At 43.0% G+C, this 22,394-nt stretch overlaps 4 protein-coding genes across 4 annotated transcripts; all 4 read left to right on the forward strand.

Annotated features, from left to right (window-relative positions):
* Positions 1-4,020: 4,020 nt before the first annotated feature.
* On the forward strand, positions 4,021-5,105 carry Bfra_004688 (putative prolyl aminopeptidase (secreted protein) protein; the record flags this gene model as incomplete). Its single annotated transcript, XM_037335085.1, has 2 exons — positions 4,021-4,064; positions 4,331-5,105. 2 exons carry the CDS (start codon positions 4,021-4,023, stop codon positions 5,103-5,105), a joined length of 819 nt encoding a protein of 272 aa, XP_037193619.1.
* A 204-nt stretch (positions 5,106-5,309) lies between these two features.
* Positions 5,310-5,651, forward strand: Bfra_004689 (putative prolyl aminopeptidase (secreted protein) protein; the record flags this gene model as incomplete). Its single annotated transcript, XM_037335086.1, has 1 exon — positions 5,310-5,651. The coding sequence occupies one exon, from the start codon at positions 5,310-5,312 to the stop codon at positions 5,649-5,651; it is 342 nt and encodes a 113-aa protein (XP_037193620.1).
* Positions 5,652-8,124: 2,473 nt separating this feature from the next.
* Positions 8,125-12,147, forward strand: Bfra_004690 (putative sensor histidine kinase response protein; the record flags this gene model as incomplete). Its single annotated transcript, XM_037335087.1, has 3 exons — positions 8,125-8,195; positions 8,258-11,497; positions 11,577-12,147. 3 exons carry the CDS (start codon positions 8,125-8,127, stop codon positions 12,145-12,147), a joined length of 3,882 nt encoding a protein of 1,293 aa, XP_037193621.1.
* Positions 12,148-18,447: 6,300 nt separating this feature from the next.
* On the forward strand, positions 18,448-21,005 carry Bfra_004691 (putative transcription factor c2h2 protein; the record flags this gene model as incomplete). Its single annotated transcript, XM_037335088.1, has 3 exons — positions 18,448-18,529; positions 18,589-18,988; positions 19,055-21,005. 3 exons carry the CDS (start codon positions 18,448-18,450, stop codon positions 21,003-21,005), a joined length of 2,433 nt encoding a protein of 810 aa, XP_037193622.1.
* Positions 21,006-22,394: the final 1,389 nt, after the last annotated feature.

Genomic DNA, 22,394 nt, shown 5'->3' on the forward strand with positions numbered 1-22,394 from the left:
CACTGAGTGCATTGCATTACAAACTTGGCGCTTTTCCAGAACTCCATCGGATCGACAGGTAAACAGACAACTAGTGAGTTTGCTGTACGATTCACTGCAGTTCATTGTAGTTTCCACCAAAGTTTTCTCATCCAATAAATGCAAAATACACAACGTAAAGCTCAAACATGACGTTGGCGCTTAGTAAAATTATCTCGTCTGAAAGAGTGTGGTTGTGAATCATTTGATTGGCTAGGATTAATTTCAGGGGATGCGTTTAGCGAACCCGAGAATGAGTGGATGAAACGACAAGCGCGAATGAAAAGCTTGACTCACATGAGAAATGTAGCGTGAACCAGTCGGATTAAAAATGAATCAATTTGTTCAGTGGCTTGCCGATGAGAACATCGAACAATTAAAGCTTGAGGCTCAATGCTCATATTGTGGTAGGTTACCCAAACGTTGGCCATTGCGCCTCGATCTTTCGGGATCTGCGAAGATCCAATGATCTGATTGTTTGCATGAGAGTAGTTATAAAGAAAAATCTAGATGCAAGTTAACTTGATTAAGCTAAAAGGTCGCTGAATCTAGATCTCCCAAAATAGCAAATCTTGTACGTGCATTGCCGATTTCCAATACCTCACCCCCCAAATCTGCCGACATTCCTCATCAATCAATCTCCAGTCAAAGTTTGAAATACCCCGGTTGCAGCCTCTGAAAACTCCCTCGGGATCATACTTCCTTTGTATATCCCTGAGCTTCTTCTCATTAATCTCTCCATGGCCACCAAAAATGTCTTGTTCTTTATTCACATAATTTATATAAATAAACTGATTTTCAAGTCCCCATTCTTTTGCCAAACTACCACAATCAAAGGGTCTGTGATTCTGATTAGATATATATTCAAGAAAAACAGAAAAAAGCAGAAAAAGGTAGTACTGACTCAACAATCCTTTCTACAGATCGATTCAATGCCGTGAAAACTTTCTCGTCGTCTTCTTCATTTTCCCATCCCCAATTAAGGTTCATTACCATCTTCTGTTAGCTTCCTCCTATTCGACTGTTCTTCATGTCCTCTCTTCTTCCTCCGCTAGTCTCCCGTTATCTCTCCCCATTGTCCCTTTTACACATCTCATCTCTTCCTTAGCTTACTGCTAAGCGGTCCTCCTTCCGTCTTTAAGCCCAATACGTTCCAACACATTTTCTGCATTTCTTTAATGATAGTAAAGTGAAAGAGGCTGAAGTGCCATGGGTGTCATAGTTCCTGGAACGTCTACGACGTGGTTTGCTTTCTACACGAAGATTTCATGAATCTTTTGGAAAAGAGTGGCGTTATTTTTGAAAGTAAATGTTTTCCATCTATGGCCTAAAAGAATTTGGTATTTTAGCACTGATCCTAAATATTGGTAACAAAAGACTTCCGACGTGTAAAGAGGTCTATTATCTTGTCTTCTTAACAAGTATATGTGTATATGCTTTCAATCAGGAGGGTCAATGAAAATAAGACATGGATGTTGCAGAACACTAGTGATTTCAATCTCAGACTTGCGGAGGATTGCACGGATCACCTATTCGGTAACGCGAACCATAATTAGAGGAAGGAATACATACGCTTCTCTAATAATGACTCGGCACAACCACTCCCAATGTCTCATGATACGACAATATCTTACCTCAAAGATGCCATCTGGTTAAGATGTACCGACAACTCTACCATAATCGCTACTTCTGTTACATCCCCAAACTTACAATATTGTCCAACGCATTAAAAACTGCCACCGGTTTTGCATACACGGGACCACTCAACGTCACAAACCCTCCCAAACTCGGTACATATCCGCAACCAATATATAGATGGGCATCCTCATCAGTCGGCGCATCAACAATAAACTGAGAAAACACATCCGAGAGTGAAGCATTGGAAGCCAAGCTGTAAAATCTAGACCCTCCCCATAAAAGTCCTTGTTCAAATACAAATGCATCGAACCTCGTTACTATCCCGAGGTTCGTACCTGATCCACCGCGAAGGGCTTAGTATAGATCTGGATGTGATGTTGATGATGCACTGACAATACTGCCGTCTGCGAAAACGACTTCGTAATTGAGAATATTATCGCAAGCCCATCCGTATTGGCCGGAGAAATAAGATATTCCACCTCCAAGTGTAAGTCCTCCGACTCCTACTCCAGCTTACCTTCCTCCCACTACACTTGTTTCTAACGAATCTAACACTTGATGGACATCATATCGTGCATTTCCAGCTCCAATACTTACTGTTTTTTTATCTGCTCTCAATTGAACTGTATTTATTTTTCGCAGATTGACCAAGATACGATTTTGTATACTCGATGCTCCAGCAAACGACGCATATCCCCTGCTTTCCACAGCGAAAGGGCAACCCATCAATTGAGAAACTTTGATGGTTGTAGAGATATCTTGAGGAGTTGCAACATCGAATCGACAGCTCAGTACAACTTCGGCTTGTTGAACTGACCAATATGGGAGGGGTGCGTAGGCTGTAGACGACGGGGTTGTGAGTTTGGTGGGAGAGAGGAGAGAGGAGAGATAGAATTTTACACCAAGTTGATGAGAGTATGATTAATCAATATCGCACTCATCAAATGAATCGTGAAACAGAACACTCACTGCCAATTGACACTTGTCAACGCCTCTGTACTTCTCGCCAAGCTCTAGAATTTGATAATATATTGCCGGATCAAGGGATTCCAGACCTAGATTGGTCAAATTGGCTAAAGTCAAAGCTATCAGTGTAATAGCTACGCATAGAGAAAAGACAGTGGCAATTCCCACAGACAAAGTGTCATGAAAACGCATTGTCCGAAATTCTGAGAGTATGTGTGATACTTTGCCTTGAAAGAACTGCGAGAGCAGGATACAAACACTCTTCGAATCTACAACTACCAAATTAAGAGCGTAGCGCTCGTAGAACGCATATTCATACTAGCCATGTACACTTGAGTGATCGCATCGCGATTAGGTTCGACCCGTGACAGTACTGTCTAAACTCAGTAAACTCGGAACCTAATTGGCCGCATTAAGCCTAAATGGAGATCAGCTCAATATCATAATCAGTAAAGGAGAGAAATTTGAACAACAATAAATCGTTATCAAATCAACAATTGCTATTTTGCTATGCAATAATCACTTATATTACTCCTAGATACTAAAATTCAAAGGAGATTGGAAAGTATTTCCATATAATGTCATATAGAACCAAAGTTCTAGTTATTCCAGAGGGCAATACAATGTGCAGCAGTACAATGGTCGGGAATGAAGGACATATCAAGGTGACCCCTTTTTATGAGTGCAAGAGATATAAGAATAGGTTCGAAGTGACAAGCGCACAAATATCGGAATTGTATTCAAGGCATAAACCCTCCTCCTCAAATGTCAAGAGAAGAAGGGTTGGGAAAAGATGAAGCACGAGATGTTACTAATGTGAATGCTTTCACTGATACAGAAAGACCACCGAGATACCAAGGTTCCCGCAAGAAAATCTGCCCTAGCTTGCCAGAAGAATTGAATTTCTAGATAAAAATACGGTCTAGAAGGTAAACCTCCTGCAAAATCTCCAACAAAGAGCACTTTCTATGTAACCGCAGCAATCTCGCTTCAGCAGTCAGTTCTATGGCGCGACTACTCACACCCATTGGGCTTTATAGCCGTATCGATTTGACATTGCTATATGTACGGCTCTGCTATCAAAATTTGAAGAGAAGTTTTCGAAAGAGATAGGAACCATGGTGCAAACGACAAAAATTACGAGCGACTTAGATAGCCCATCCTCCTTAAAACCTCACAGGGCGACATCACAATCGTACATGTCGTCCATATAGCAGAAGCCTTGACCGAGACCTGCTACCTGGACTGGTTGATTTTTTTTTGATTTCTTTGGAAATCGGTGGAATACCAAACCGTCCCAAAAACCAAAAGTTGAGCACATGTCTGCCCACAAACCAGGAAAGCCCTTTCCCCTCCACAACGGTACAATCTCCTAGTCTATCATGAGTAACCGAAATTATGAATACATCTCGTAACAGCCCGGAAAGCCCTATGCAGCGGAAGTTTTGGTCTGAGATTTCGATCATTATGAACTAAAATTCGATGAAAGGAGTACATGAAGTTAATGCCCGCAGATTCCAATTTAAGAATACCCTGAATCTTTTAGTATATATAAAGGCACTCTTTTCTCATCTTCTTTCAACCACCATCTTCATCAAGCTGCACATACTCGCTCTACCATCATGCTCGCCACCACAATTCTTTCATTTCTATATCTGGCATTACCAGCGAGATCAGCAACTGGCTAAGCGACAAACTTCAATATCAGTACAGCTGAGCTCGAATCATATGGATGCAATGCGTCCTGTCAAGCAATCCTATCTGTATCTAATCCTGCCGACCTCGAAACAGTCGGTACAGAATTCGACTTTGATTTCTACAGCACACCAAACAATTTCTCTTACTCTGCTCCAGGCGATCTTTTAAAACTGCAGCCAGTCGATAGCTCTGACCTTAACATACCTGCTGGCATTGCGACTTTTCGATTCCAGTATACTTCTATCGACTTAGATGGTACTAACGTACCATCGAGCGGTTTTATAGCATTTCCTTTTGCGTCACCAGCCAATGGAAGCCAGTTTCGCCTTATCACCTACGCCCGCGGTACGATTGGTGTTCATCGAGGATGTGCGCCCTCATCTTCGCCAAGTCTTTTCAATTACAATAGCTGGGCTCAATTGATGTACAGTGGCTATGCTGTTGTAGCCACCGATTACGCTGGTCTCGGAAACAACTATACCTTACACAAATACTCTGCTTTCACCGCTCATGCCAATGATATCTACTATTCCGTTCAGGCAGCTCGGAAAGCGTTTCCTGGTATGTTCACGAAAGAGTGGGCGAGTATAGGACATTCTCGAGGTGGGGGCGCCGTGTGGAAGCTATCGGAACATCCTCTTGTACAAAAACATAGCTCTGGATATCTTGGAGCAGTTGCCGCATCTCCCGCATCTAAGCTTTATGACATGTCAGTCGAGACCTTCGAACGCATGACCCCTCGTCCCGATTTTCATCAATTTGCCGCCACTGCCGAACTTGGCTAGCTTGTTTACGGCCTCAAAGCAACCTTTCCCAGTTACACGGCACCACTGTTGGCCGATGAGATGAGAAAGCGGGTAGAGTTGGCCGATATTATGCAATCATGTACTTTATCTTCTATGGGCCTCTCCCTAGACTTGCGACGGGACTAGTACGCAGTCGCTAGTGGAACACCTACGACTGATGAACTTTTCAAAAGATTCCAGGATATGAACGCCCCAGCACAAGGTGATCCAGCTTCGAAGCCAATATTGATCATCCAAGGCTGGAGCGATACTTCAGTTCTCCCTCAAAGTACCTTAGAGTCATTCCAAGCAACCGTGAATGCAGGAAATGTTGCATATTTGAAGAGATATCCGGGACTGGATCACTCTGCGACAATCACAGCTTCTAGTCCTCTGTGGTTGAAATATCTAGCTGAATTGTTTGCTCATGAGAAACAACCTCGCAAGTCATCGGATACCACGATTGTGCCATTCAATTTGAACGTGGCCAAAACCCCATTGGAGCTTCCTCTCAACGAGGAACCTCTGTTGAGCCTACTGGGATGAATGATAAAAAATCATGGTGCCGAGGAGGGTGTTTGCAGGAAAGTCATCCGTCTAAGCAAGGACCTCAATGGCTAGCAAAAGCTCGTGGCGCTCTTAACAGTTTCTCTCCATGCGCTTTGATAAAATTGAGTTGAGACTGCCAGTGCGCAGCCAAGATCATCGAAGATTGTAGATAGAAATTGAATCTGAGTAGTTTTGCTTTTAAACATCAAGCGATCAAGTATGTCTGGTGTGAAGCTTGCACTCTCTAACCCTCCACTGTAGCTGTGAAGTCGTGATGTTGAGAGGTGCTAGAACTTCACGGGATGGAATTCCTCAAGTAACCAGAAACATTTCGAGATAAAATGTGCTATAGGTAAGCTGCTTTGAAGAGTAACGAAGATGTTCCGCTCTACTCAAGGACTATTGTGTAGTTTGGGGATCAATCCATGTTAATTTCTTTTGATATCTTGCGATACAAACTCGTATCAATCCGAGGATAATCATTAGTGAAGTGCTGTACAGTTTTGCACACTATACCGACGACAGCCCTTGGCTAACAAAAGATACCAAATAACATAACCTGAATACAGCCGTTTTTGGCTGTCTTCGTTAGAATGGTGACATTGAATTGGGAAACGGAAATTGATGATGGATGAGGACCATGAATTTCGATGGGATGGAGTTCGCCGGATGCCCATGAACGATGCTGTGGGTGCGTTAAACATATGGTGACCCGTAGAGAAGTGGCGTATATATATCTATATTATTAGAATATGTCTTATGCTGGTGTTTCGGATGTGGTTCACATGTGGTATAGTAGCCTTTCTTCCATATAACATACCCTGAAAATCTGTAACTCCGATTCAAGTGATACTTGACAATCGGTAGCTCCTATTCAAGTCATACTTAACCATCGATTACTTATTCAGGAGATATCTGCGCGTATCGCATCATGTCTCCCCCTTTAATGGATGAAGTGTGAACATGGCTAAACAAAGTCCAAGCCTCTGTATGCACGATATCCCGCATCAAGCATGTAAAGTGTAGACGTACTGAAGGATCAAGAGTCCATTGAACTTGGAATACCTAGGTAAGTGCCCTCGATTGTGGGGTCGCAATTGAGTTAGGATTATTGTTGTCGTTGAAATTGATGACTGATGAAATGAGGTTTTATTTGGGTTGTCATGGTTAATAGTGAAGCATTGAGACTGAGGTTGATGATGTACAGTGTAAGTGTAGGTAGGTGAGTGTAGTCTTGGATTTTGCAACAGTGTCTCGTCTCAATTCCTCAGCACATTTGCATACGATACCGCCACAATTTACAAGCCACAAGCCACAAGTCACAAGGTAAGCCGGCAAGCCCGAGTGGCATGAACACTAGCCACAAGCCACAAGCCACAAGCCACAAATCACAAATCACAGCTGCAGGTCCTGGGTGCGTGCCGACCTCTACCTAGCCACACGAACCTTATTTTTATAAACACGTAGGTCATTGTGTAATGGTGCATGTATATACTAGGTATGTATATATATGTATATATATATATATGTATATACATACTCACATATACCTACCTAGTACCTAGAAACCTAGCCTAGCCCGCCTCGATGCCTAAATATCCAGGCATATATAGATCTCATCAATAAGGGTTCTCTCTCTTATCTCCTCCGTGGACCGTGGGAGATAAATGTGAACCCCACCCCAAGCCCACATCTAAAAAACCTTTTTCCGATGCATCCATCACTTCAATGTTCGTACTTGGTACACCGGGGTCGTGAGAAAAGAAGAGAACGACAAATAGAAGAAATGGAAAGAAAGAAGTGAGAAGGCACGGAAGGGCACCGAGAGGGAAAAAAGAAGAGGAGAGGTAAGGGAAAGAAAGGAAAGGAAACAAGACGGAAAAGGAGAGATTCATGAGGCACTATACTCTGATGAGGTTACTCTATTAGAAAGCTAAGAGCCTACCTAATTACGACTACGACTATTCAAATCATCAGATTCATACTTGCACCTTGCCATTGCCGGCAATCAATATGCAGATTTCATTTTTCCACCATGAGTGAGGTAAAAAGTGATAATCCTATCCACTTTCTACCAATCGTCCCAATCAAAAATTCCAAATCTTCGCCACCTGAAATCTTACTGCCAATACTACAGCTGCTGCTACAATCTTTTGGAACCTTGTCAGCTCTACTCACTAGGTACTCAGCAGGTAAAGTTATTATTATCATTGATATTAACCAGTTCTTACCATTCTTTGGATTGTTTGTACTGTACTCGATGAGTATGTGACTTTGATATATTACATTATTTTTACTCACTCACTCTCCTGATTCATTCTTTCACTCAAATTCAAATTCATATTCATTCCTATCCAACTTTGGTACCTACCTACCTACCTCCCTCCCTGATTACTCTGTCTCCTTGAGGAATTGTGTATTTGAGCATGACGTTGGTGAAAAGATCCCATTAATTCGCCGTCTGACTGCGATGCCAACAAAGTTCAACTCGGAAACACCTATTAGGGTGTCTGAAGTTCAAAGGGTACGAGAAGTTTACAAGTTAGTCAATTGACTCTTTCTCACACTTTTGTTTGATCCAGTCCTAATTCTTGACTATCTAGATATCTTCCCCCCTTCGCAGCGCCCCTCATCCCGCCGCCCAAACAAAATGACAAAAATGCAAAAGGTTCAACGATCTCTCCCAAGGCGTTCTCCTCATCGGACAGGGCACTCAATGCCTTCGCGCAACTCGGTGCTCTACGATTGAAGGCAAGGCGAGCTATGATTTCCTTGGTGGATCGTACACATGAATATATTCTGGCTGAGTCAACAAGGACATTGTCATCACAAAATGATGATGTACACGATGATGGCGATTCCTTGTGGCTGGGCGTACGAACTATACCTCGCGAAGATTCATTATGCGCTGCTGTTATAAATACACCGCGATCAGAGAGCAAGCGTAGTGATACTGAGTTTCGACCCAAAGCCATTCCGAAAATCATAAACGACTTGGCTGACGACGAGACCTTGAAATACGATCATAATATTATTGGAGGTCCAAAGATTCGGTTTGTGGCTACCGTGCCAATACGATCTCGGCGAGGATTCGATATTGGGGCATACAGTGTGTTTGATGGCACTCCACGGAATGGATTATTGCCGGAAGAATTGGAATTCTTAACGGACATAGCAGATACCGTAATGGAGCACCTGGAAAACATTGTTGTGAAAAGAGACCACCAGAGAGGAGAGAAGATGGTGAAAGGGTTGGGATTGTTTGTAGAAGGCCATTCTAGCATTAAGTCTTGGTGGCTGCGCACTCGAAATGAACGCCAAACGTCTGTCCGAGGCAGAGGTCCGTATACTGCAAGGAGCGCGGGAGATATTACGTATCCTACTGAAGCTACCAATGGGAATTCAGGGACCGCCAGTCCCGAAGCTAATCTTTCATATACTGAACAATTGCAAGAGATGGACGGGAGGACATCTCCGCTTCCGACGTCATCCTCGCCGTCAAGTAATCTGCGCAATGATATGCCACTCAGACCGAGAGGTGAAAATGACGAATCGCATAATGATCTTTCTGTTCGAGTTAGGGATTTCACATCTTCCTTTCAGGAGAAACTCGATCAACCATCTGCCCCGGATTCACCAAATGTACCTTCACAAGTCCCTGTCTCGTTATCAAACCAGACGTCCAAAACTCGGTCATCCACGTCCCCTGACCTGGCGCACTTCTCAACGACGACCAAAGAAACTCCAACGAATGACTCTGAAACTCGAACAGTCTCTAACGATGGTGAAATATTAAGAAGAATGCTTTCCCGTGCTAGTAATCTCATACGCGAGTCGACAGATGTGGATGGCGTAATATTTTTCAATGCTAAAGAAAGTGCTTTCGGGCCTCGAGGACACCAATCTTCCTTGATCGGCCCAGAGAAGAGCGCCGGTCTACATAACGCTGCAAGGGTATCTAGCAGCGAGGATAATTCAATCACTTCTTCGCGAAACAATAACTCGGATAGTAGCAAAGGAAAAGATTCTGATAGAGGGTCAAACAAGGCGCCGAGTCCACGAACATGTTTGTGTGAAGTACTGGCATATTCTACCGCCTCGCTTTCTACATTGCATGGAGATTCAAATATGCCGGAACATCTCAGCGTCCAAGAAAGCTTTGTTCGCCGCCTATTAAAGCGTTATCCCCATGGCAAAATCTTCGCTTTTGACGAAGAGGGTCATATGTCATCTAGTGAAGATGAGATGCACGATGCTGTATCATCTGGAAAAATATCAGTCGTTGCTGAAACTAGCCAAACCCCGCTGCTTAAGAGGGCATCGTCCAGGGCTTTGGAAGGCCAAACTATGCTCCAAGTATTCCCCGGCGCCAGACACATAATGGTTTTACCATTATGGGATTCACATCGTGAGCGCTGGTTTGCTAGCGCTATGCTTTGGACTTCAGACCCAACTCGAGTACTTAGTCTGGACGATGATCTTAATTACGTGGCTGCTTTTGGGAACAGTATCATGGCTGAAGTTTCTCGTCTCGATATTGTCGCATCTGACCAGACCAAGACTGCTTTGATATCATCAATAAGTCATGAATTGAGGAGTCCGCTACAAGGAATCCAAGGTTCAATTGAGCTTCTGCAAGATACACACATCAGCAAATTTCAAAAGAATGCGTTGGAAACTATTGGACATTGTTCTAATACTTTACTTGATACATTGACTAATGTACTTGACTATGCGAAAATCAATAATTTTACTACAGCGCAAAAAGTGGAAAATAGAGTGATACGCAATTCTTCCAAGATCAGGAAAGCTGTTCCGGCAGAAAAGTTTCAGGTCTATGGAACAATCAGCTTGACCTCGGATCTCGACATTGCCTCCATCACGGAGGATGTCATCAATGGTATATATGCTGGCCATGTTCACGTTCTTCATGTGACTTCATTTGATGGTTCCACTGATATTGACCAACCAATTTCTCCTACTAAATCTGACATGAAAGGAATGGAAGAACCGCAGTCGCTGTCTGTCATTTTGGATGTTGACCACAAATCGAACTGGACTTTTCTGACTCAGCCTGGAGCATGGAAGCGCATTTTGATGAATATATTTGGCAACGCGTTAAAATACACTACCTCAGGAGTGATACAGGTTAGTCTTGGTTATAAGAGCACCACAACGAGAAAATCAAGAATGAACCAAGAATTTATTACTTTGATAATTAGTGATACAGGAAGAGGCATCGGGGAAGATTTCTTAAAACGTCAAATATACACTCCATTTGCCCAGGAAGATAGCTTGACACCAGGTGCTGGTTTAGGCCTTAGTATTGTTCGTCAAATTGTGGGAGCACTCGATGGGAAAATTGAAGTCTTTAGTATTCAAGGCACCGGCACAGTTGTCAAGGTTGTTCTCAAACTTGAGAAATCCCAATCACAAGCCGGCGAAATACCTCACATGCCAAACAATGTCCAACAAGCTAAAACTTACACTCATGGTCTACAGTTAGTATTGATAGGAATGGAAATTTCAACGTCTGAACCCGATCAAAAGACGAATGGGGAACCGAATTACGGTAGATCTGTGGGTCCCGCGATCTCTAGGATGTCTAGGAACTGGTTTGGGATGAAAACCAGTGAAGCCTCTGGATTTGATGCAGCAATAGGAGATATCTTCATGATAACCTCTGAGAAATTCGACGTGCTGGAGAGTAGCTGGAAAAATCTCCATTCAGAAACTACTGGCGATACACGGAAGAGGCATGTGATTGTATTAACAGGATCTGCACAATCCGAAAGAAGAACTCTACATGAAAGCCATCAGAATATACATTTCCTTAGTAATCCGTATGTCCCATTCATTCCTGACTGTTTTATTTTCTTATCCCTCCATTCAAATTCGTGAAAATAACTAATGAGATTCTAGGATCGGTCCTAAGAAACTAGCGGATTGTTTCCTTTCTATATTCGACAGGTCTAGTAGCCAGGATAGCAATCACTTTCTCGCAATGCCTCCAAATCCACGGAGAAGAACCTCCCCTTTCTTTAGGAAAGACAGTCCCGAACCCAATCACAATCAATCAATAGTCGAAACCACTAAACCCACTGCCCTCCTCGTCGAAGACAACGCCATCAATATGAAAATCCTCATCGCATGCATGAAAAAACTAAACGTACAATACTCATGTGCGATAAATGGAAAAGACGCAGTAACCCAATACACCAATGCGAAGAGGAAACCGGATATTGTTTTTATGGATATTAGTATGCCGGTCATGAATGGGTTTGAGGCATCTCAACTAATTAGAGGAATGGAAAGAAAGGAGGGTTGGAAAGCAACTGTTATCGTGGCGGTCACCGGGTTGGCCAGTGATGAAAGTCAGAGGGAGGCGTATAGTTGTGGGATTAATCTTTTTATGAGTAAACCTGTGCCGCTAAAAGAGTTGGGAAAGATTGTGGGGGGGTTGGAGAGGGGGAGGAGAGTTAGTGCGGGGTAAGAGATACGAGCTTGGAAGAGTTGAATAGATGGATGCATGCATGCATGCGTGCATAGATGAGAGTTCAGAGGTGATTGGGATGGAATGATATCGGATGACATGGCATGATATGAAAAGGTCTAGGGATCGGCTGGAACGGGATGATATGGAATGGTATGGAATGGAATGAATGACATGGGAACCGGAACCGGCTGGATTCAAATGAAATGAGGATACACAAAAAGTGTGCAAATATATAACCTCTTGTACAATTGTAAATGATACCCCGTATACGAATCATGGGATTGTTTATACGCAATAGTAATAGACTTAATATGAGTAATTTTAGGTAACTAGTTTCTTAATTGAAACAATAATTCTAGATTGGGTCGGTTGGTTGAGTGATTGATTTATTGGATTGGATTGTGATGCGAAATGATGTATGGACTTGAGTATGATGAAATTGATTATGTTGATTTGACTCGGTTTTTCCTTTCGTTGTTTTGAAGATTGGAAGATTGAAAATGTGATGGGAGAGAAGGGAAAGGGAAAGGAAAGAGAAAAAATGAATGACATATGGGATGTGGGATATGTTAGGAAAAGATAAATACAAGGAGGCAGTGAAGGGGGAGATGAGATTGTAATTGTGATTTAAGGGGGAAGGGGGAAGGGGGAAGAGGGAAGATAGGGAGTAAGGAATGGAAAGGGGTGGTGATAGCTGATCAAGAGGAGAGATGAGATTAGAGTTTCGATTTGAGAGATGAGGAGATGAATAAATGATAAATATCGCATTCTTATTATCAGATAGAACCGAATAAGAATAGATGTGGAAATCGTGAGGAGATTGTGTGTTTATTGTGGGAAGTGTGAAGAGGGAGGTAGGTAGGTAGGTAGGTAGGTAGGTAGGTAGTGAAGAGATCTCTGGTCAGGAGATTTCTGGTGAAGAAGTAAGTTGGGTTTGTTTAGGGGTTGTTTTGTTTTGTGATTCTGTTTTGCTATTAGGTAGGTAGGTTGATAGGTTGATAGGTTTGTAGATAGGTAAATATACAAATAGATATATAGATAGATAGGATATCGATCGCTATCTACATAAATGAAAAATGTCGATAACTTATGAGAAGATGGATGTAATGCTGATTAGTGTTGTACGAGATTGTTTCTACAAGTGGGTTTGTAACGAGAAATATAGACACAGATATGGATGTAGATATAGATGTAATTTCAATTTTGAGAGACATATACAGTAACGAGATTCGAGAAACTTGCTATTCTTGGGGATATTTATTGGGTAGATATAGATGGATTTGTATTCGTACTATGTATGTAATGGTAGATATTCGAAGGATCCTGGGTATAGGTGTGGTTTGTAGATTGTTGTTCAGGCTTTAGGAATGAGAGGGGATGGATGGATGGATGGATGGATGGATATGATAATGATATTGAATGTTTTTTGGTGTATTCGTTGAGTGAAGAGTAATCTACGTGTGAATAAGGGAATGCAGAATTCCTGCTACGGTTGAACTCTCGTACGACTAGGCGAATAAGTGTAAGATAGAGTACGTAGAGTATGTAATCCCAAGTTTGTAAAATCAACAAAGATACTACCCACCCACCTACCTACCCCAGGTTGATCGACAAGTGCTAATACCAATTCGTAGGATCAACCTCATCTGGTTCTTTTATAAATGATACGATGTGAGTCATAAAAGTGAGGTTCGTGAGGATGTCTATTTGGAATTTGGAATATGTGTGAAGTTGGAAGCTAAGTTTTGTGGTTTGGTGTCAACTTTACACGTGGAAATATGAGAATTTGATTGTAAAGTCGAATGTAGCGATTGATTTGTATGAGAGAAATTGCAATATGAAATGCCTATAGGCTGTTAATGACGATGAAATGTACCGTGGTCCAGTACTAGATATGGGGTTTCTTTCTCGTCATGAATCATGTACATTCATATGTACATTCAGATGGTGAAATGGTAGAAGGTTTAGATCTATGATGAGATGGTCTAGTAGACAGCGCGTCTGTAACCATTACGGCCGCTTAGCCCAAAGTAAATAGTGGTAACATGTGTTTTAATATCGCCCTGAGAAAATATAGGACCTGCGAGGAAAATAAACCTTCCCGTGCAGGCCATTAGAATACCGAGTCTGCAACTAGCCGAACTCAAAAAGTCACACACTTCGTGCATATCAAAACTTATATAGAAGACTTCGGACCTTCCAAGCCGGGAATGTCGGGAGATAATGGTACACGTGGGATTTACAAGATTGGTTTCATACATGTATTCCACTCATTCTTGAGTCTTGATTTGGTGACGTTGGTACTAGGTCGACATCAGATTGAAATATTGTATGGACTTCCATAAAATAGTCATTGCGCAGGTCTTCCAATCTTTTATCTGTTTGAGAGTATAGACTTAGTGTATGCAATAAGGTCTGCCAACACACAACACACCTGAATACTAGTACCTGGACCTATGTATGGTTTCTACGATTTCATTGGTCAAGTGAGTCCCGTGACGTAAAATCCATCGGAAGTTTGTTCTGCTGATGCATCGGGTGGGCGCATTTCAAGCTGCTCAGGCGTAACACAGAAAACGAGCTTCGAAAGATTTGTTCCAACAGTGGAGAAGATAGATATATGTGAGTTGAAAGAAGATATTTTCCAGGTACCAGGAACAAAGATCATAGATGGCACCACCTACCTCGACATGGATCTTTCCCAAAACAGGAGCCAAGAAACACAAGTGGCTGAATTTGAAGTCGATGTTGTGTGACCCAAGGCTTTGGGATTCGGGTCAGTTGATGGGTGGTTTTAATAGAAGGAAAATCATATACTCACTTACGAGTCATCTTGCCTTCTATCATCATCATCGTCATCGTCATCATCATCATCACCATCATGCGCAGATGAAAGGACGCCATTGATATTCTGCCACTTATTTTTCGAAACTTATCACTGTGATTGTTTTTCGTGCCTTGCATTTTGCAGATGCAAAAGTATCTTTTTTTTTGTGGTTCCTGAGTGTGGTAGGTGAATTCGGACCTGGATTCGCATTTGTCTGGGTGTGGTCCGGCTGGACGATCAATTAAAGATCTGCATTATCAAGTTATGCCTACCAATACCCAAGCTGCCTCGCTGCCAAATAGAAGTGCTTAGCTGATGGATATCTTTGTACGGAGAAGACGAGGCTAGATGGTACAAAGTGTGAGATGAGTGTACCGGACCGGTGTATGATCATTCTCATCGTCCGTAGTGGTAGAATGATAAAGTCAGCTTACTATCTTGAGGGGTGGATGTAGTAAATGTAGCACTGTAGTGATAGTAATGTGCCTAGTAATCCATCTTCTTGACAGTATCGTAGTGTTGTCTTGGCTTCACGTTGATTGTTCACTGGCTCATTCATACAACGTGTTGGAGGAACGAACACCTTCTTCCTTCTTACCAAGCATATGGATGAACTTTTGATTCGCTCTTTTGTTGGTGTTGTTATATCGGATCAACCAACTGCATCGATTGACTCGTGTCAACGACAAAACAGGAGAAACCCAGATTACGTTCTATTCGAATTCTTTGCAACGGTGAGTAAGAATGCAAAGATAATGACTGATCATAAAAGGACTCCAGCACTTTTGGCCCTGCCCCGCCCCTCGATTGTTTATCGCAGTTAGTGGCGGCACATTAGCTCAAAGGTAGAGAGAGCACAGGGCGTATCGGATAGAAAGTGTCAAGCATCTTGTCAAGCCATGAGATTCAAAAGAACGAATGAACAAGAAAGATTACCCACCAAGCCACCGTGCAGTAGAGAAAGAAAAGAATCAGACCCGATCCGATACGATACCGACAGCCCAATATCATATTATTCATGTTCACGGGGCGGCTCTCGAGAGTCGATATATGTAATGTATTATATATATATATATATGTTCTCAGCAACACATCATCTTAGAATACTGTAATATTACACATATTGCAGATTACATGATGATAACATGTTACGTGTAATCTATTCGCTGTTAGCAAATAGAATTCTTACCAGTATTTTTTCAAGAGGGGTAGAATCGTAGAAGAAACTTATTGAATATCCTATTTAATCTTGATCCACTTTATGAAAATACAAAACGATGACTTGCAGTGCTTACTGGAATATAATAGGATGCTTGTGTTGTATCAAGCGCATATGCTGCAGGCTGGAGCGGTTCAGGCAAGGGACAGGAACATGAATTCATGTTAATCCTCGTCACTTTAAGTGGCTCGAGAGTTGAGTGAAAGTTTTGAAGACGCAAGATGGGTTGTAAAGTGGAAAAAAGTGTACCGTTCCTGAAAATAATGGGTTTCCCGCTGTCATCTTGTCATCTTGTCAGGTCCTCCTTATATTCATTCATCCGTACGCCTATTCATTCCTTCATTCATTTATCCAAATCAATGTTCATGCGAGCACTCCGGACGGACTTTGGTTTCATGTTAACAGCCGGCTTTGTACCAGCTCATAAGCCATTCAATGATATACAAGTAGAAATGGTTCAGCTGCGGGTAGACTAAGAGAATGGGAATACTACACCTGCCTACCTAGTACGTGAGACTGAATGAGAACGGGACTGGTCGGAATGAAGGGGGGATACGTCTATCGATCTCTTCTGCCGAGAAGTTATTTTGGTATTCCGATTTAGAAAGGTAAATGTGTGTTGCGTGTCTATAACCGGAAATCCAGCCAATTTCTTTGTATCCAAGATAGACTTTGACTAACTTTCATACCGATGATTTCCTTTATTCTTCTTCTTATCATTCGTTAGCTTTTCCCTTCGTACCTTTCGTACCTTTTCGTACCTTTTGGTAGACCACTCTGAATTCGCTTATCGTTACGCTACCATAAGGTTATCGGTTTAACTATGACAGCTCGAACGAGCTTGAGGACAGCTACTACGAAGCATACTGACAATCCTAAATTTATACTTTACCAGCTTCCCTGCTTAGATGAAATACTAACATTGGGTACAATAATAGGTGAGAAAACTAAAAAGATTCCTTTGAATAAAACTCTCCATCTCGCCCTCTCTCTCGCCCTCTTCCTCTTCCTCTGCCTGTGATAAGTAGTCGTACCTGAAACTCATCCACCTATCAATACTTTCGAGCTGCGAGACCGATCTATAATACACAATATATTGATGAAAGACTATGAGAGCTAGAGAGTTGAGTGGATATATATGAAGAGCCTTTGTATCCTTGTGCCACCCTCATACTACAGTTATACTTACACCCCTTCTCATACATTTTATTCAGTCAGAAAAATCTTTCGAATCCTCCAAATCTATCAAGTCGTCAAGGTATATTTTGTTCAGGTGTTCGTCTTGTCCTGACCCGAATCCTTCCTCTCTTGAAACACTTAAGGCTAGCTACCCGGCTACTCGAGTCGAGCTATTCTTCTACCCCTTCATTTGCTTCTGCCACAGCCAACAAGCAAGCAAGCAAGCAAGCAAACTTCGAACGAAAGACCATCAACTACAATCAACGCACACAAGCAATCTTCATAATATCTTTGAACTCTTACACACACAATAGATATCCTTTTACCTTATCGTCCCTCTCAATCGTTGGATCAATTCAAGGTACAAGTCTTGAATCATAGATCCATTCACGACGATATCGAGATCAATTCTTGCAGATCTTATAAAAGTCGTCTAAAGCGTCTAAAGATTTATAGAAAACAATCCTTGCATCACTCACTACACTATACCGGGTAGCGATAATCTTTCGCAATCAAATCGATTTTTAATCTTCGCGGACGGAAACGAGGCAAAAAGAGGAAAAGAGTGAAAGAGCAAAAGAGCAACATTATTCTCCCGGTCGCATATTATTGTTGTAACCACTACCTACCTAGTATTTCCTTGTCCCCCCGCCATCCTCTTATCGACGACATAATATTATCGCCGTTACTCGGATAACCTCTACCTCGACCTCTATAATACTGGACAACTATTGAGAAGAATAAAAAGTATTTTCAAGAAAAAGAAATACTCGATTATTAATTCATCGTCCTGTCAACAATACCCTCTTTGATTCGGTTGCAGGTCTAGGCTGCGTCTTCTTCATTCCCAGGCTGAAAGAAAATCATCGGAGCTGGATTCTTTTGAAACCAAGCCTCTACTTGGGTACCTTTGCCCTGCTTACGAATTCCATAACACACTCTTGCTTGGTCTTGATGCGGTGACAGAGATACGATCCATATCACCTCATCCTTTTAATCCCTTTCACGACCTACTATCGCGATCACCCCTCTCGTCGAGTCCGTAGTGATCAAATCAATATCGTCGACCACAATGAGTACCGATCCTCAATCAACTCGGGAGCCAGCATCTGGTCCGAGATCCGGTCCCTCCTTCCTACCTACAAATGCCATCCGTACGAATAATCTCAATGGTTCCGAAGTCGAAGGACCATTCAGCGGCCATAACCCCAAGAGTCGACGGTTACGACACCTCGACCCAATACCGCACCCAATACCCAACCTCGGTCGATGCATGGATCGGAAGATGCAACAACTCCTACAACAGTCACATTCAGACCACTCTCAGATGCGCTTGCCAATCAAAGACCTCTTCCACAAACCCCTTTCGATGTCGCCGCGACCATCCCAGAAACCGTGGCAGGCTTGACAGCCATGAACAGAAACAATTCGACGAGGTCAAATAATTCCATTGGTTCTGAGGATGTTGATATGGACAAATCCGATGCTGCTAGTTCCAATGGCAATAGCCCAAGACCGCACAAGAAGAAGAAGAGTCAGAAGTTCTATTGTACGGATTATCCACCATGTAACCTCAACTTTACCAGAACCGAGCATTTGCAGCGTCATATAAGGTAATTCACTACGTTCTGAACCACTCTACAATCACTTCTCATCTACTAACCCTTGGTGTGATGCAGAAAACACACAGGAGAACGTCCCTACGAATGCTTTTGTGGGCGTTACTTCTCTCGCAGAGACAATTTACGCCAACATGCTCAAACGGTACACCAAAAGGAGGAAATCCCCCCAGGATCATTGGCAGCCACTAGCACAAGATTTCCTAGACAGCCTCGTACAGATAGATCTAAGCCCCCTGGCAGACAACGAGCTGCTACAGTGAGCGAACAGGTACCTTCATATCGCGGTCATCATCGAAATTCCTACTCCACTTCCAGCATAATGTCAAATATGTCGCACGCATCCAGTTATAGTCAAGCACACAATCTCAGACGTCCGCTCGCTCTACAGATGCCTAGCCCCTTGACAAGACGCCCAAGTTCACCTGGAGGTTATAGTACGCCCACTTCTGCTACTTTCTCAACTGGTCAGAACAGTCCGCGATGGCCAACACTCGGTTTTCAATCATCCCCTGGTCCAGGTGTAGGTGTACAAATACCAGCTGGTCGCATTTATGACGGACATCATACGCCCGGTCGAAGATTGTCTACACCCTCGGCCGCAAATCCGTTTTCTCCTTCTGGTCCGGCTTCCAACCCTTTTGGCACTTCATCAACTTTCTCTGCAGCGGCACCCTATTCGCCAAGTTTGGTTTCAAGCCCTACAAACTCGACATTCAACCATGGTGGACAATCGATGGCTGCCCATCATTCAGATATGGATAACAGAAGGAGAACCTGGCACCAAGGAACCAATGCGGCTACACTAGCATCATTCACTACGAGACTGCATAGTGTTATGAACGCAAACCACTACGCTGATGGTCCTATACCTGAACCCGCCGCGATCCTTCGCAGTAATGCCCCTCCACAAGAACATGCAAGACTTCCCGGTATCTCAAGCTTGTTGCCTGGTAGAGGAGAATCTCCACCGCCTCGCCGTACTCGAGATCAATTGATGATTGATAGACCACACTCTTACCATCAGCCAAGCCTTAGTATGACTGAACGCCCGAGAGAAAATCTTGTGGATCGACCAGCGTCCCATTACCAGCCAATCTCTGACATGGCTAATCGTGGTCCAAGTCATAGAATGATCGATAGACCGCCTTACTATCAGGCCAATACTCCCATGTCTGATGACTCTCGTCCGAGTCAAATGATGACCGATAGACCAAATTCTTACCACCAGCCAAACCCGCTTGTGCCTGAACGTCGTCCAAGTCAAATTATGACTGATAGATCAAGCTCTTATTATCAACCAAGACATTCCATATCAGAATCAGTATCCTATTCCAACCCAAGACCAATGCCTTCCAGGGATCGGCCTCTTAGCTCTCACCTTGATCGACAATTTACCCAACTGGAAATTCAAGGCCCACCACATGCGGATGCTGCAAGCTGGGCTAACGAGACAGCTCGTGCTGTTCATGCAACTGCACAGCAATCACAGGCCAATCAGCCAAGAGTAACGTTTGAGCAGCCAGCACTTGGTCCTCGAACAGGGCCATCTTCGTCTTACCACCACAAGCATACCGCTAGCTTACCTGTAAACATGCACAGATCAAACAGACGCGATGGATGGTACAATGGTCCAGTAGTATACCAGCAGACTTCTGACAATAGATTCCAAGGAACTTCTCCGGAAGGATCGACTGGCTCCGAAGGTGCAGCGCCTATAACTCCACAAAGTGCCACCGCGACAGATTATAACCCTGCCGTTGTACGATCAAATGGGTACCACGAGGAACCGTCTCGGACCATTCATCCCCAACAACCAGCTGTTCACCACTACCACACACTATCAAATGGCAATGAACATTCTTATACACATAAGCCCTCTACGTCAACTCAAACTATGTATCCGCAAGCCCCTCAATCATCTACGCAACATTATCGCACTGAAGGATTGGACGCTCTGGCAGCAGCCGCAACAAGTGGTCAGATCAGTGTACACAACAATGCATTTTGAAGGATTGATTTCGTTGGTTCATACCTTTTGTGTAGATATCACACCTCGAGTCAATTTCTTTTAACGATACCCGACTTACATTCTATTTGCAAGAATGTCACGAATTCATGAAACAAGACAGATTTACTTTATTATCACGATTTTTCCCTTTTTTTTCTTCTGCGACTATTGGGAAAGGGACATTGTGATTTACCAGCGATGGAGTTTAGGTTTTTGGCATTATTAACTCTTTGTTTTCTATTATTCCCTCTCAAGCTTCATCCACCTCTTCGCGCAATTCAATATTGTGGTATATACAGTAGATCTCATGTACCGGGACTAGTACCTGTGATTGTGTCTAGTGTTTTCATCGTCACATCGGATATCGTCGACCACTGATTACACAGTGCATTGATGTCCTATACGAAACTTCGATTTCCTCGAATGACTTGAAGGAAGCTTGAGCCCGAGTTTTTAACCAATTTCCTTTGTATTTAGGTCTGATATTTGGGTAGCGTTTGGATGGGATTACTTTGGATTGTTTATCATGATTTAGCGTACTTTGGAGGTTTCAATTGTTATTTCTAGCGTCAGGACAAGGCGGTACTGTACTCGGGATTTTCTAATGGGCGGCATGCTTGGCTATGACTTGGCTATGAGATTTGCAATATTGATACCTCTATACCCAAATGCTATTCAATCATTTTCTCAAGGCTTTTTCGACAATTTTTCTTTAGCGTTTATGGCTCTAGATATGTGTGTATGCTTCTTAATTTTCATCAGTGGCAGATATAATATTTGGATCTGGGGGGTTGTTACGAGGAAGAGGAAGGTGGTATGATGTCATGGGGTTTGGGATGGGATGGACAGGTTGGCTGGTTGGCTGGCCGGCGTCTGGTTAGTCTGTTTTGTATGCGTGCATCTTTTTTTTGCGGTGGTGGTACATCCTCGCTTGCATTTTCGTATCTAGGGGAGGGGTCTCTTTAGTATGGTATGTTATGTATGTCCTCGAGACTTGAGAATATAGGGTTTGATCTTTTGATCCGTGGAGCTGGGAAATGAGGTTGGGGGGCCGGGTGGTCTGTGGATTGGTTGGTTAGAGGATTGGAGGGTTGTGTGTACTTATGCATGTAGGGTAGTTGGTTGAGTGGTGTGGAATGGGATCGGCTAGGCTAGGCTATGCGGGACGTAGTTGATTGAATGATTGAATGATTGAATGGATGATTGGATGAGGGAATGGAAGAGCGGAATACTTTTGGGGGGTAGGGGACGGGACGGGAGGGAAGGGGAGGAGAGGGGAGGTGGGTTGTAGCTTATTTTAGCTTGGTTTAGCTTGATTTAATTTGGTTTAACTTGACTTGATGGACGTAAATTAACTTGTGCATCATATCATTATCTTTATATCTTTAT

The sequence above is a fragment of the Botrytis fragariae genome (genome assembly GCF_013461495.1).
Source record: "Botrytis fragariae strain BVB16 chromosome Unknown tig00000050, whole genome shotgun sequence".
NCBI lineage: Eukaryota > Fungi > Ascomycota > Leotiomycetes > Helotiales > Sclerotiniaceae > Botrytis > Botrytis fragariae.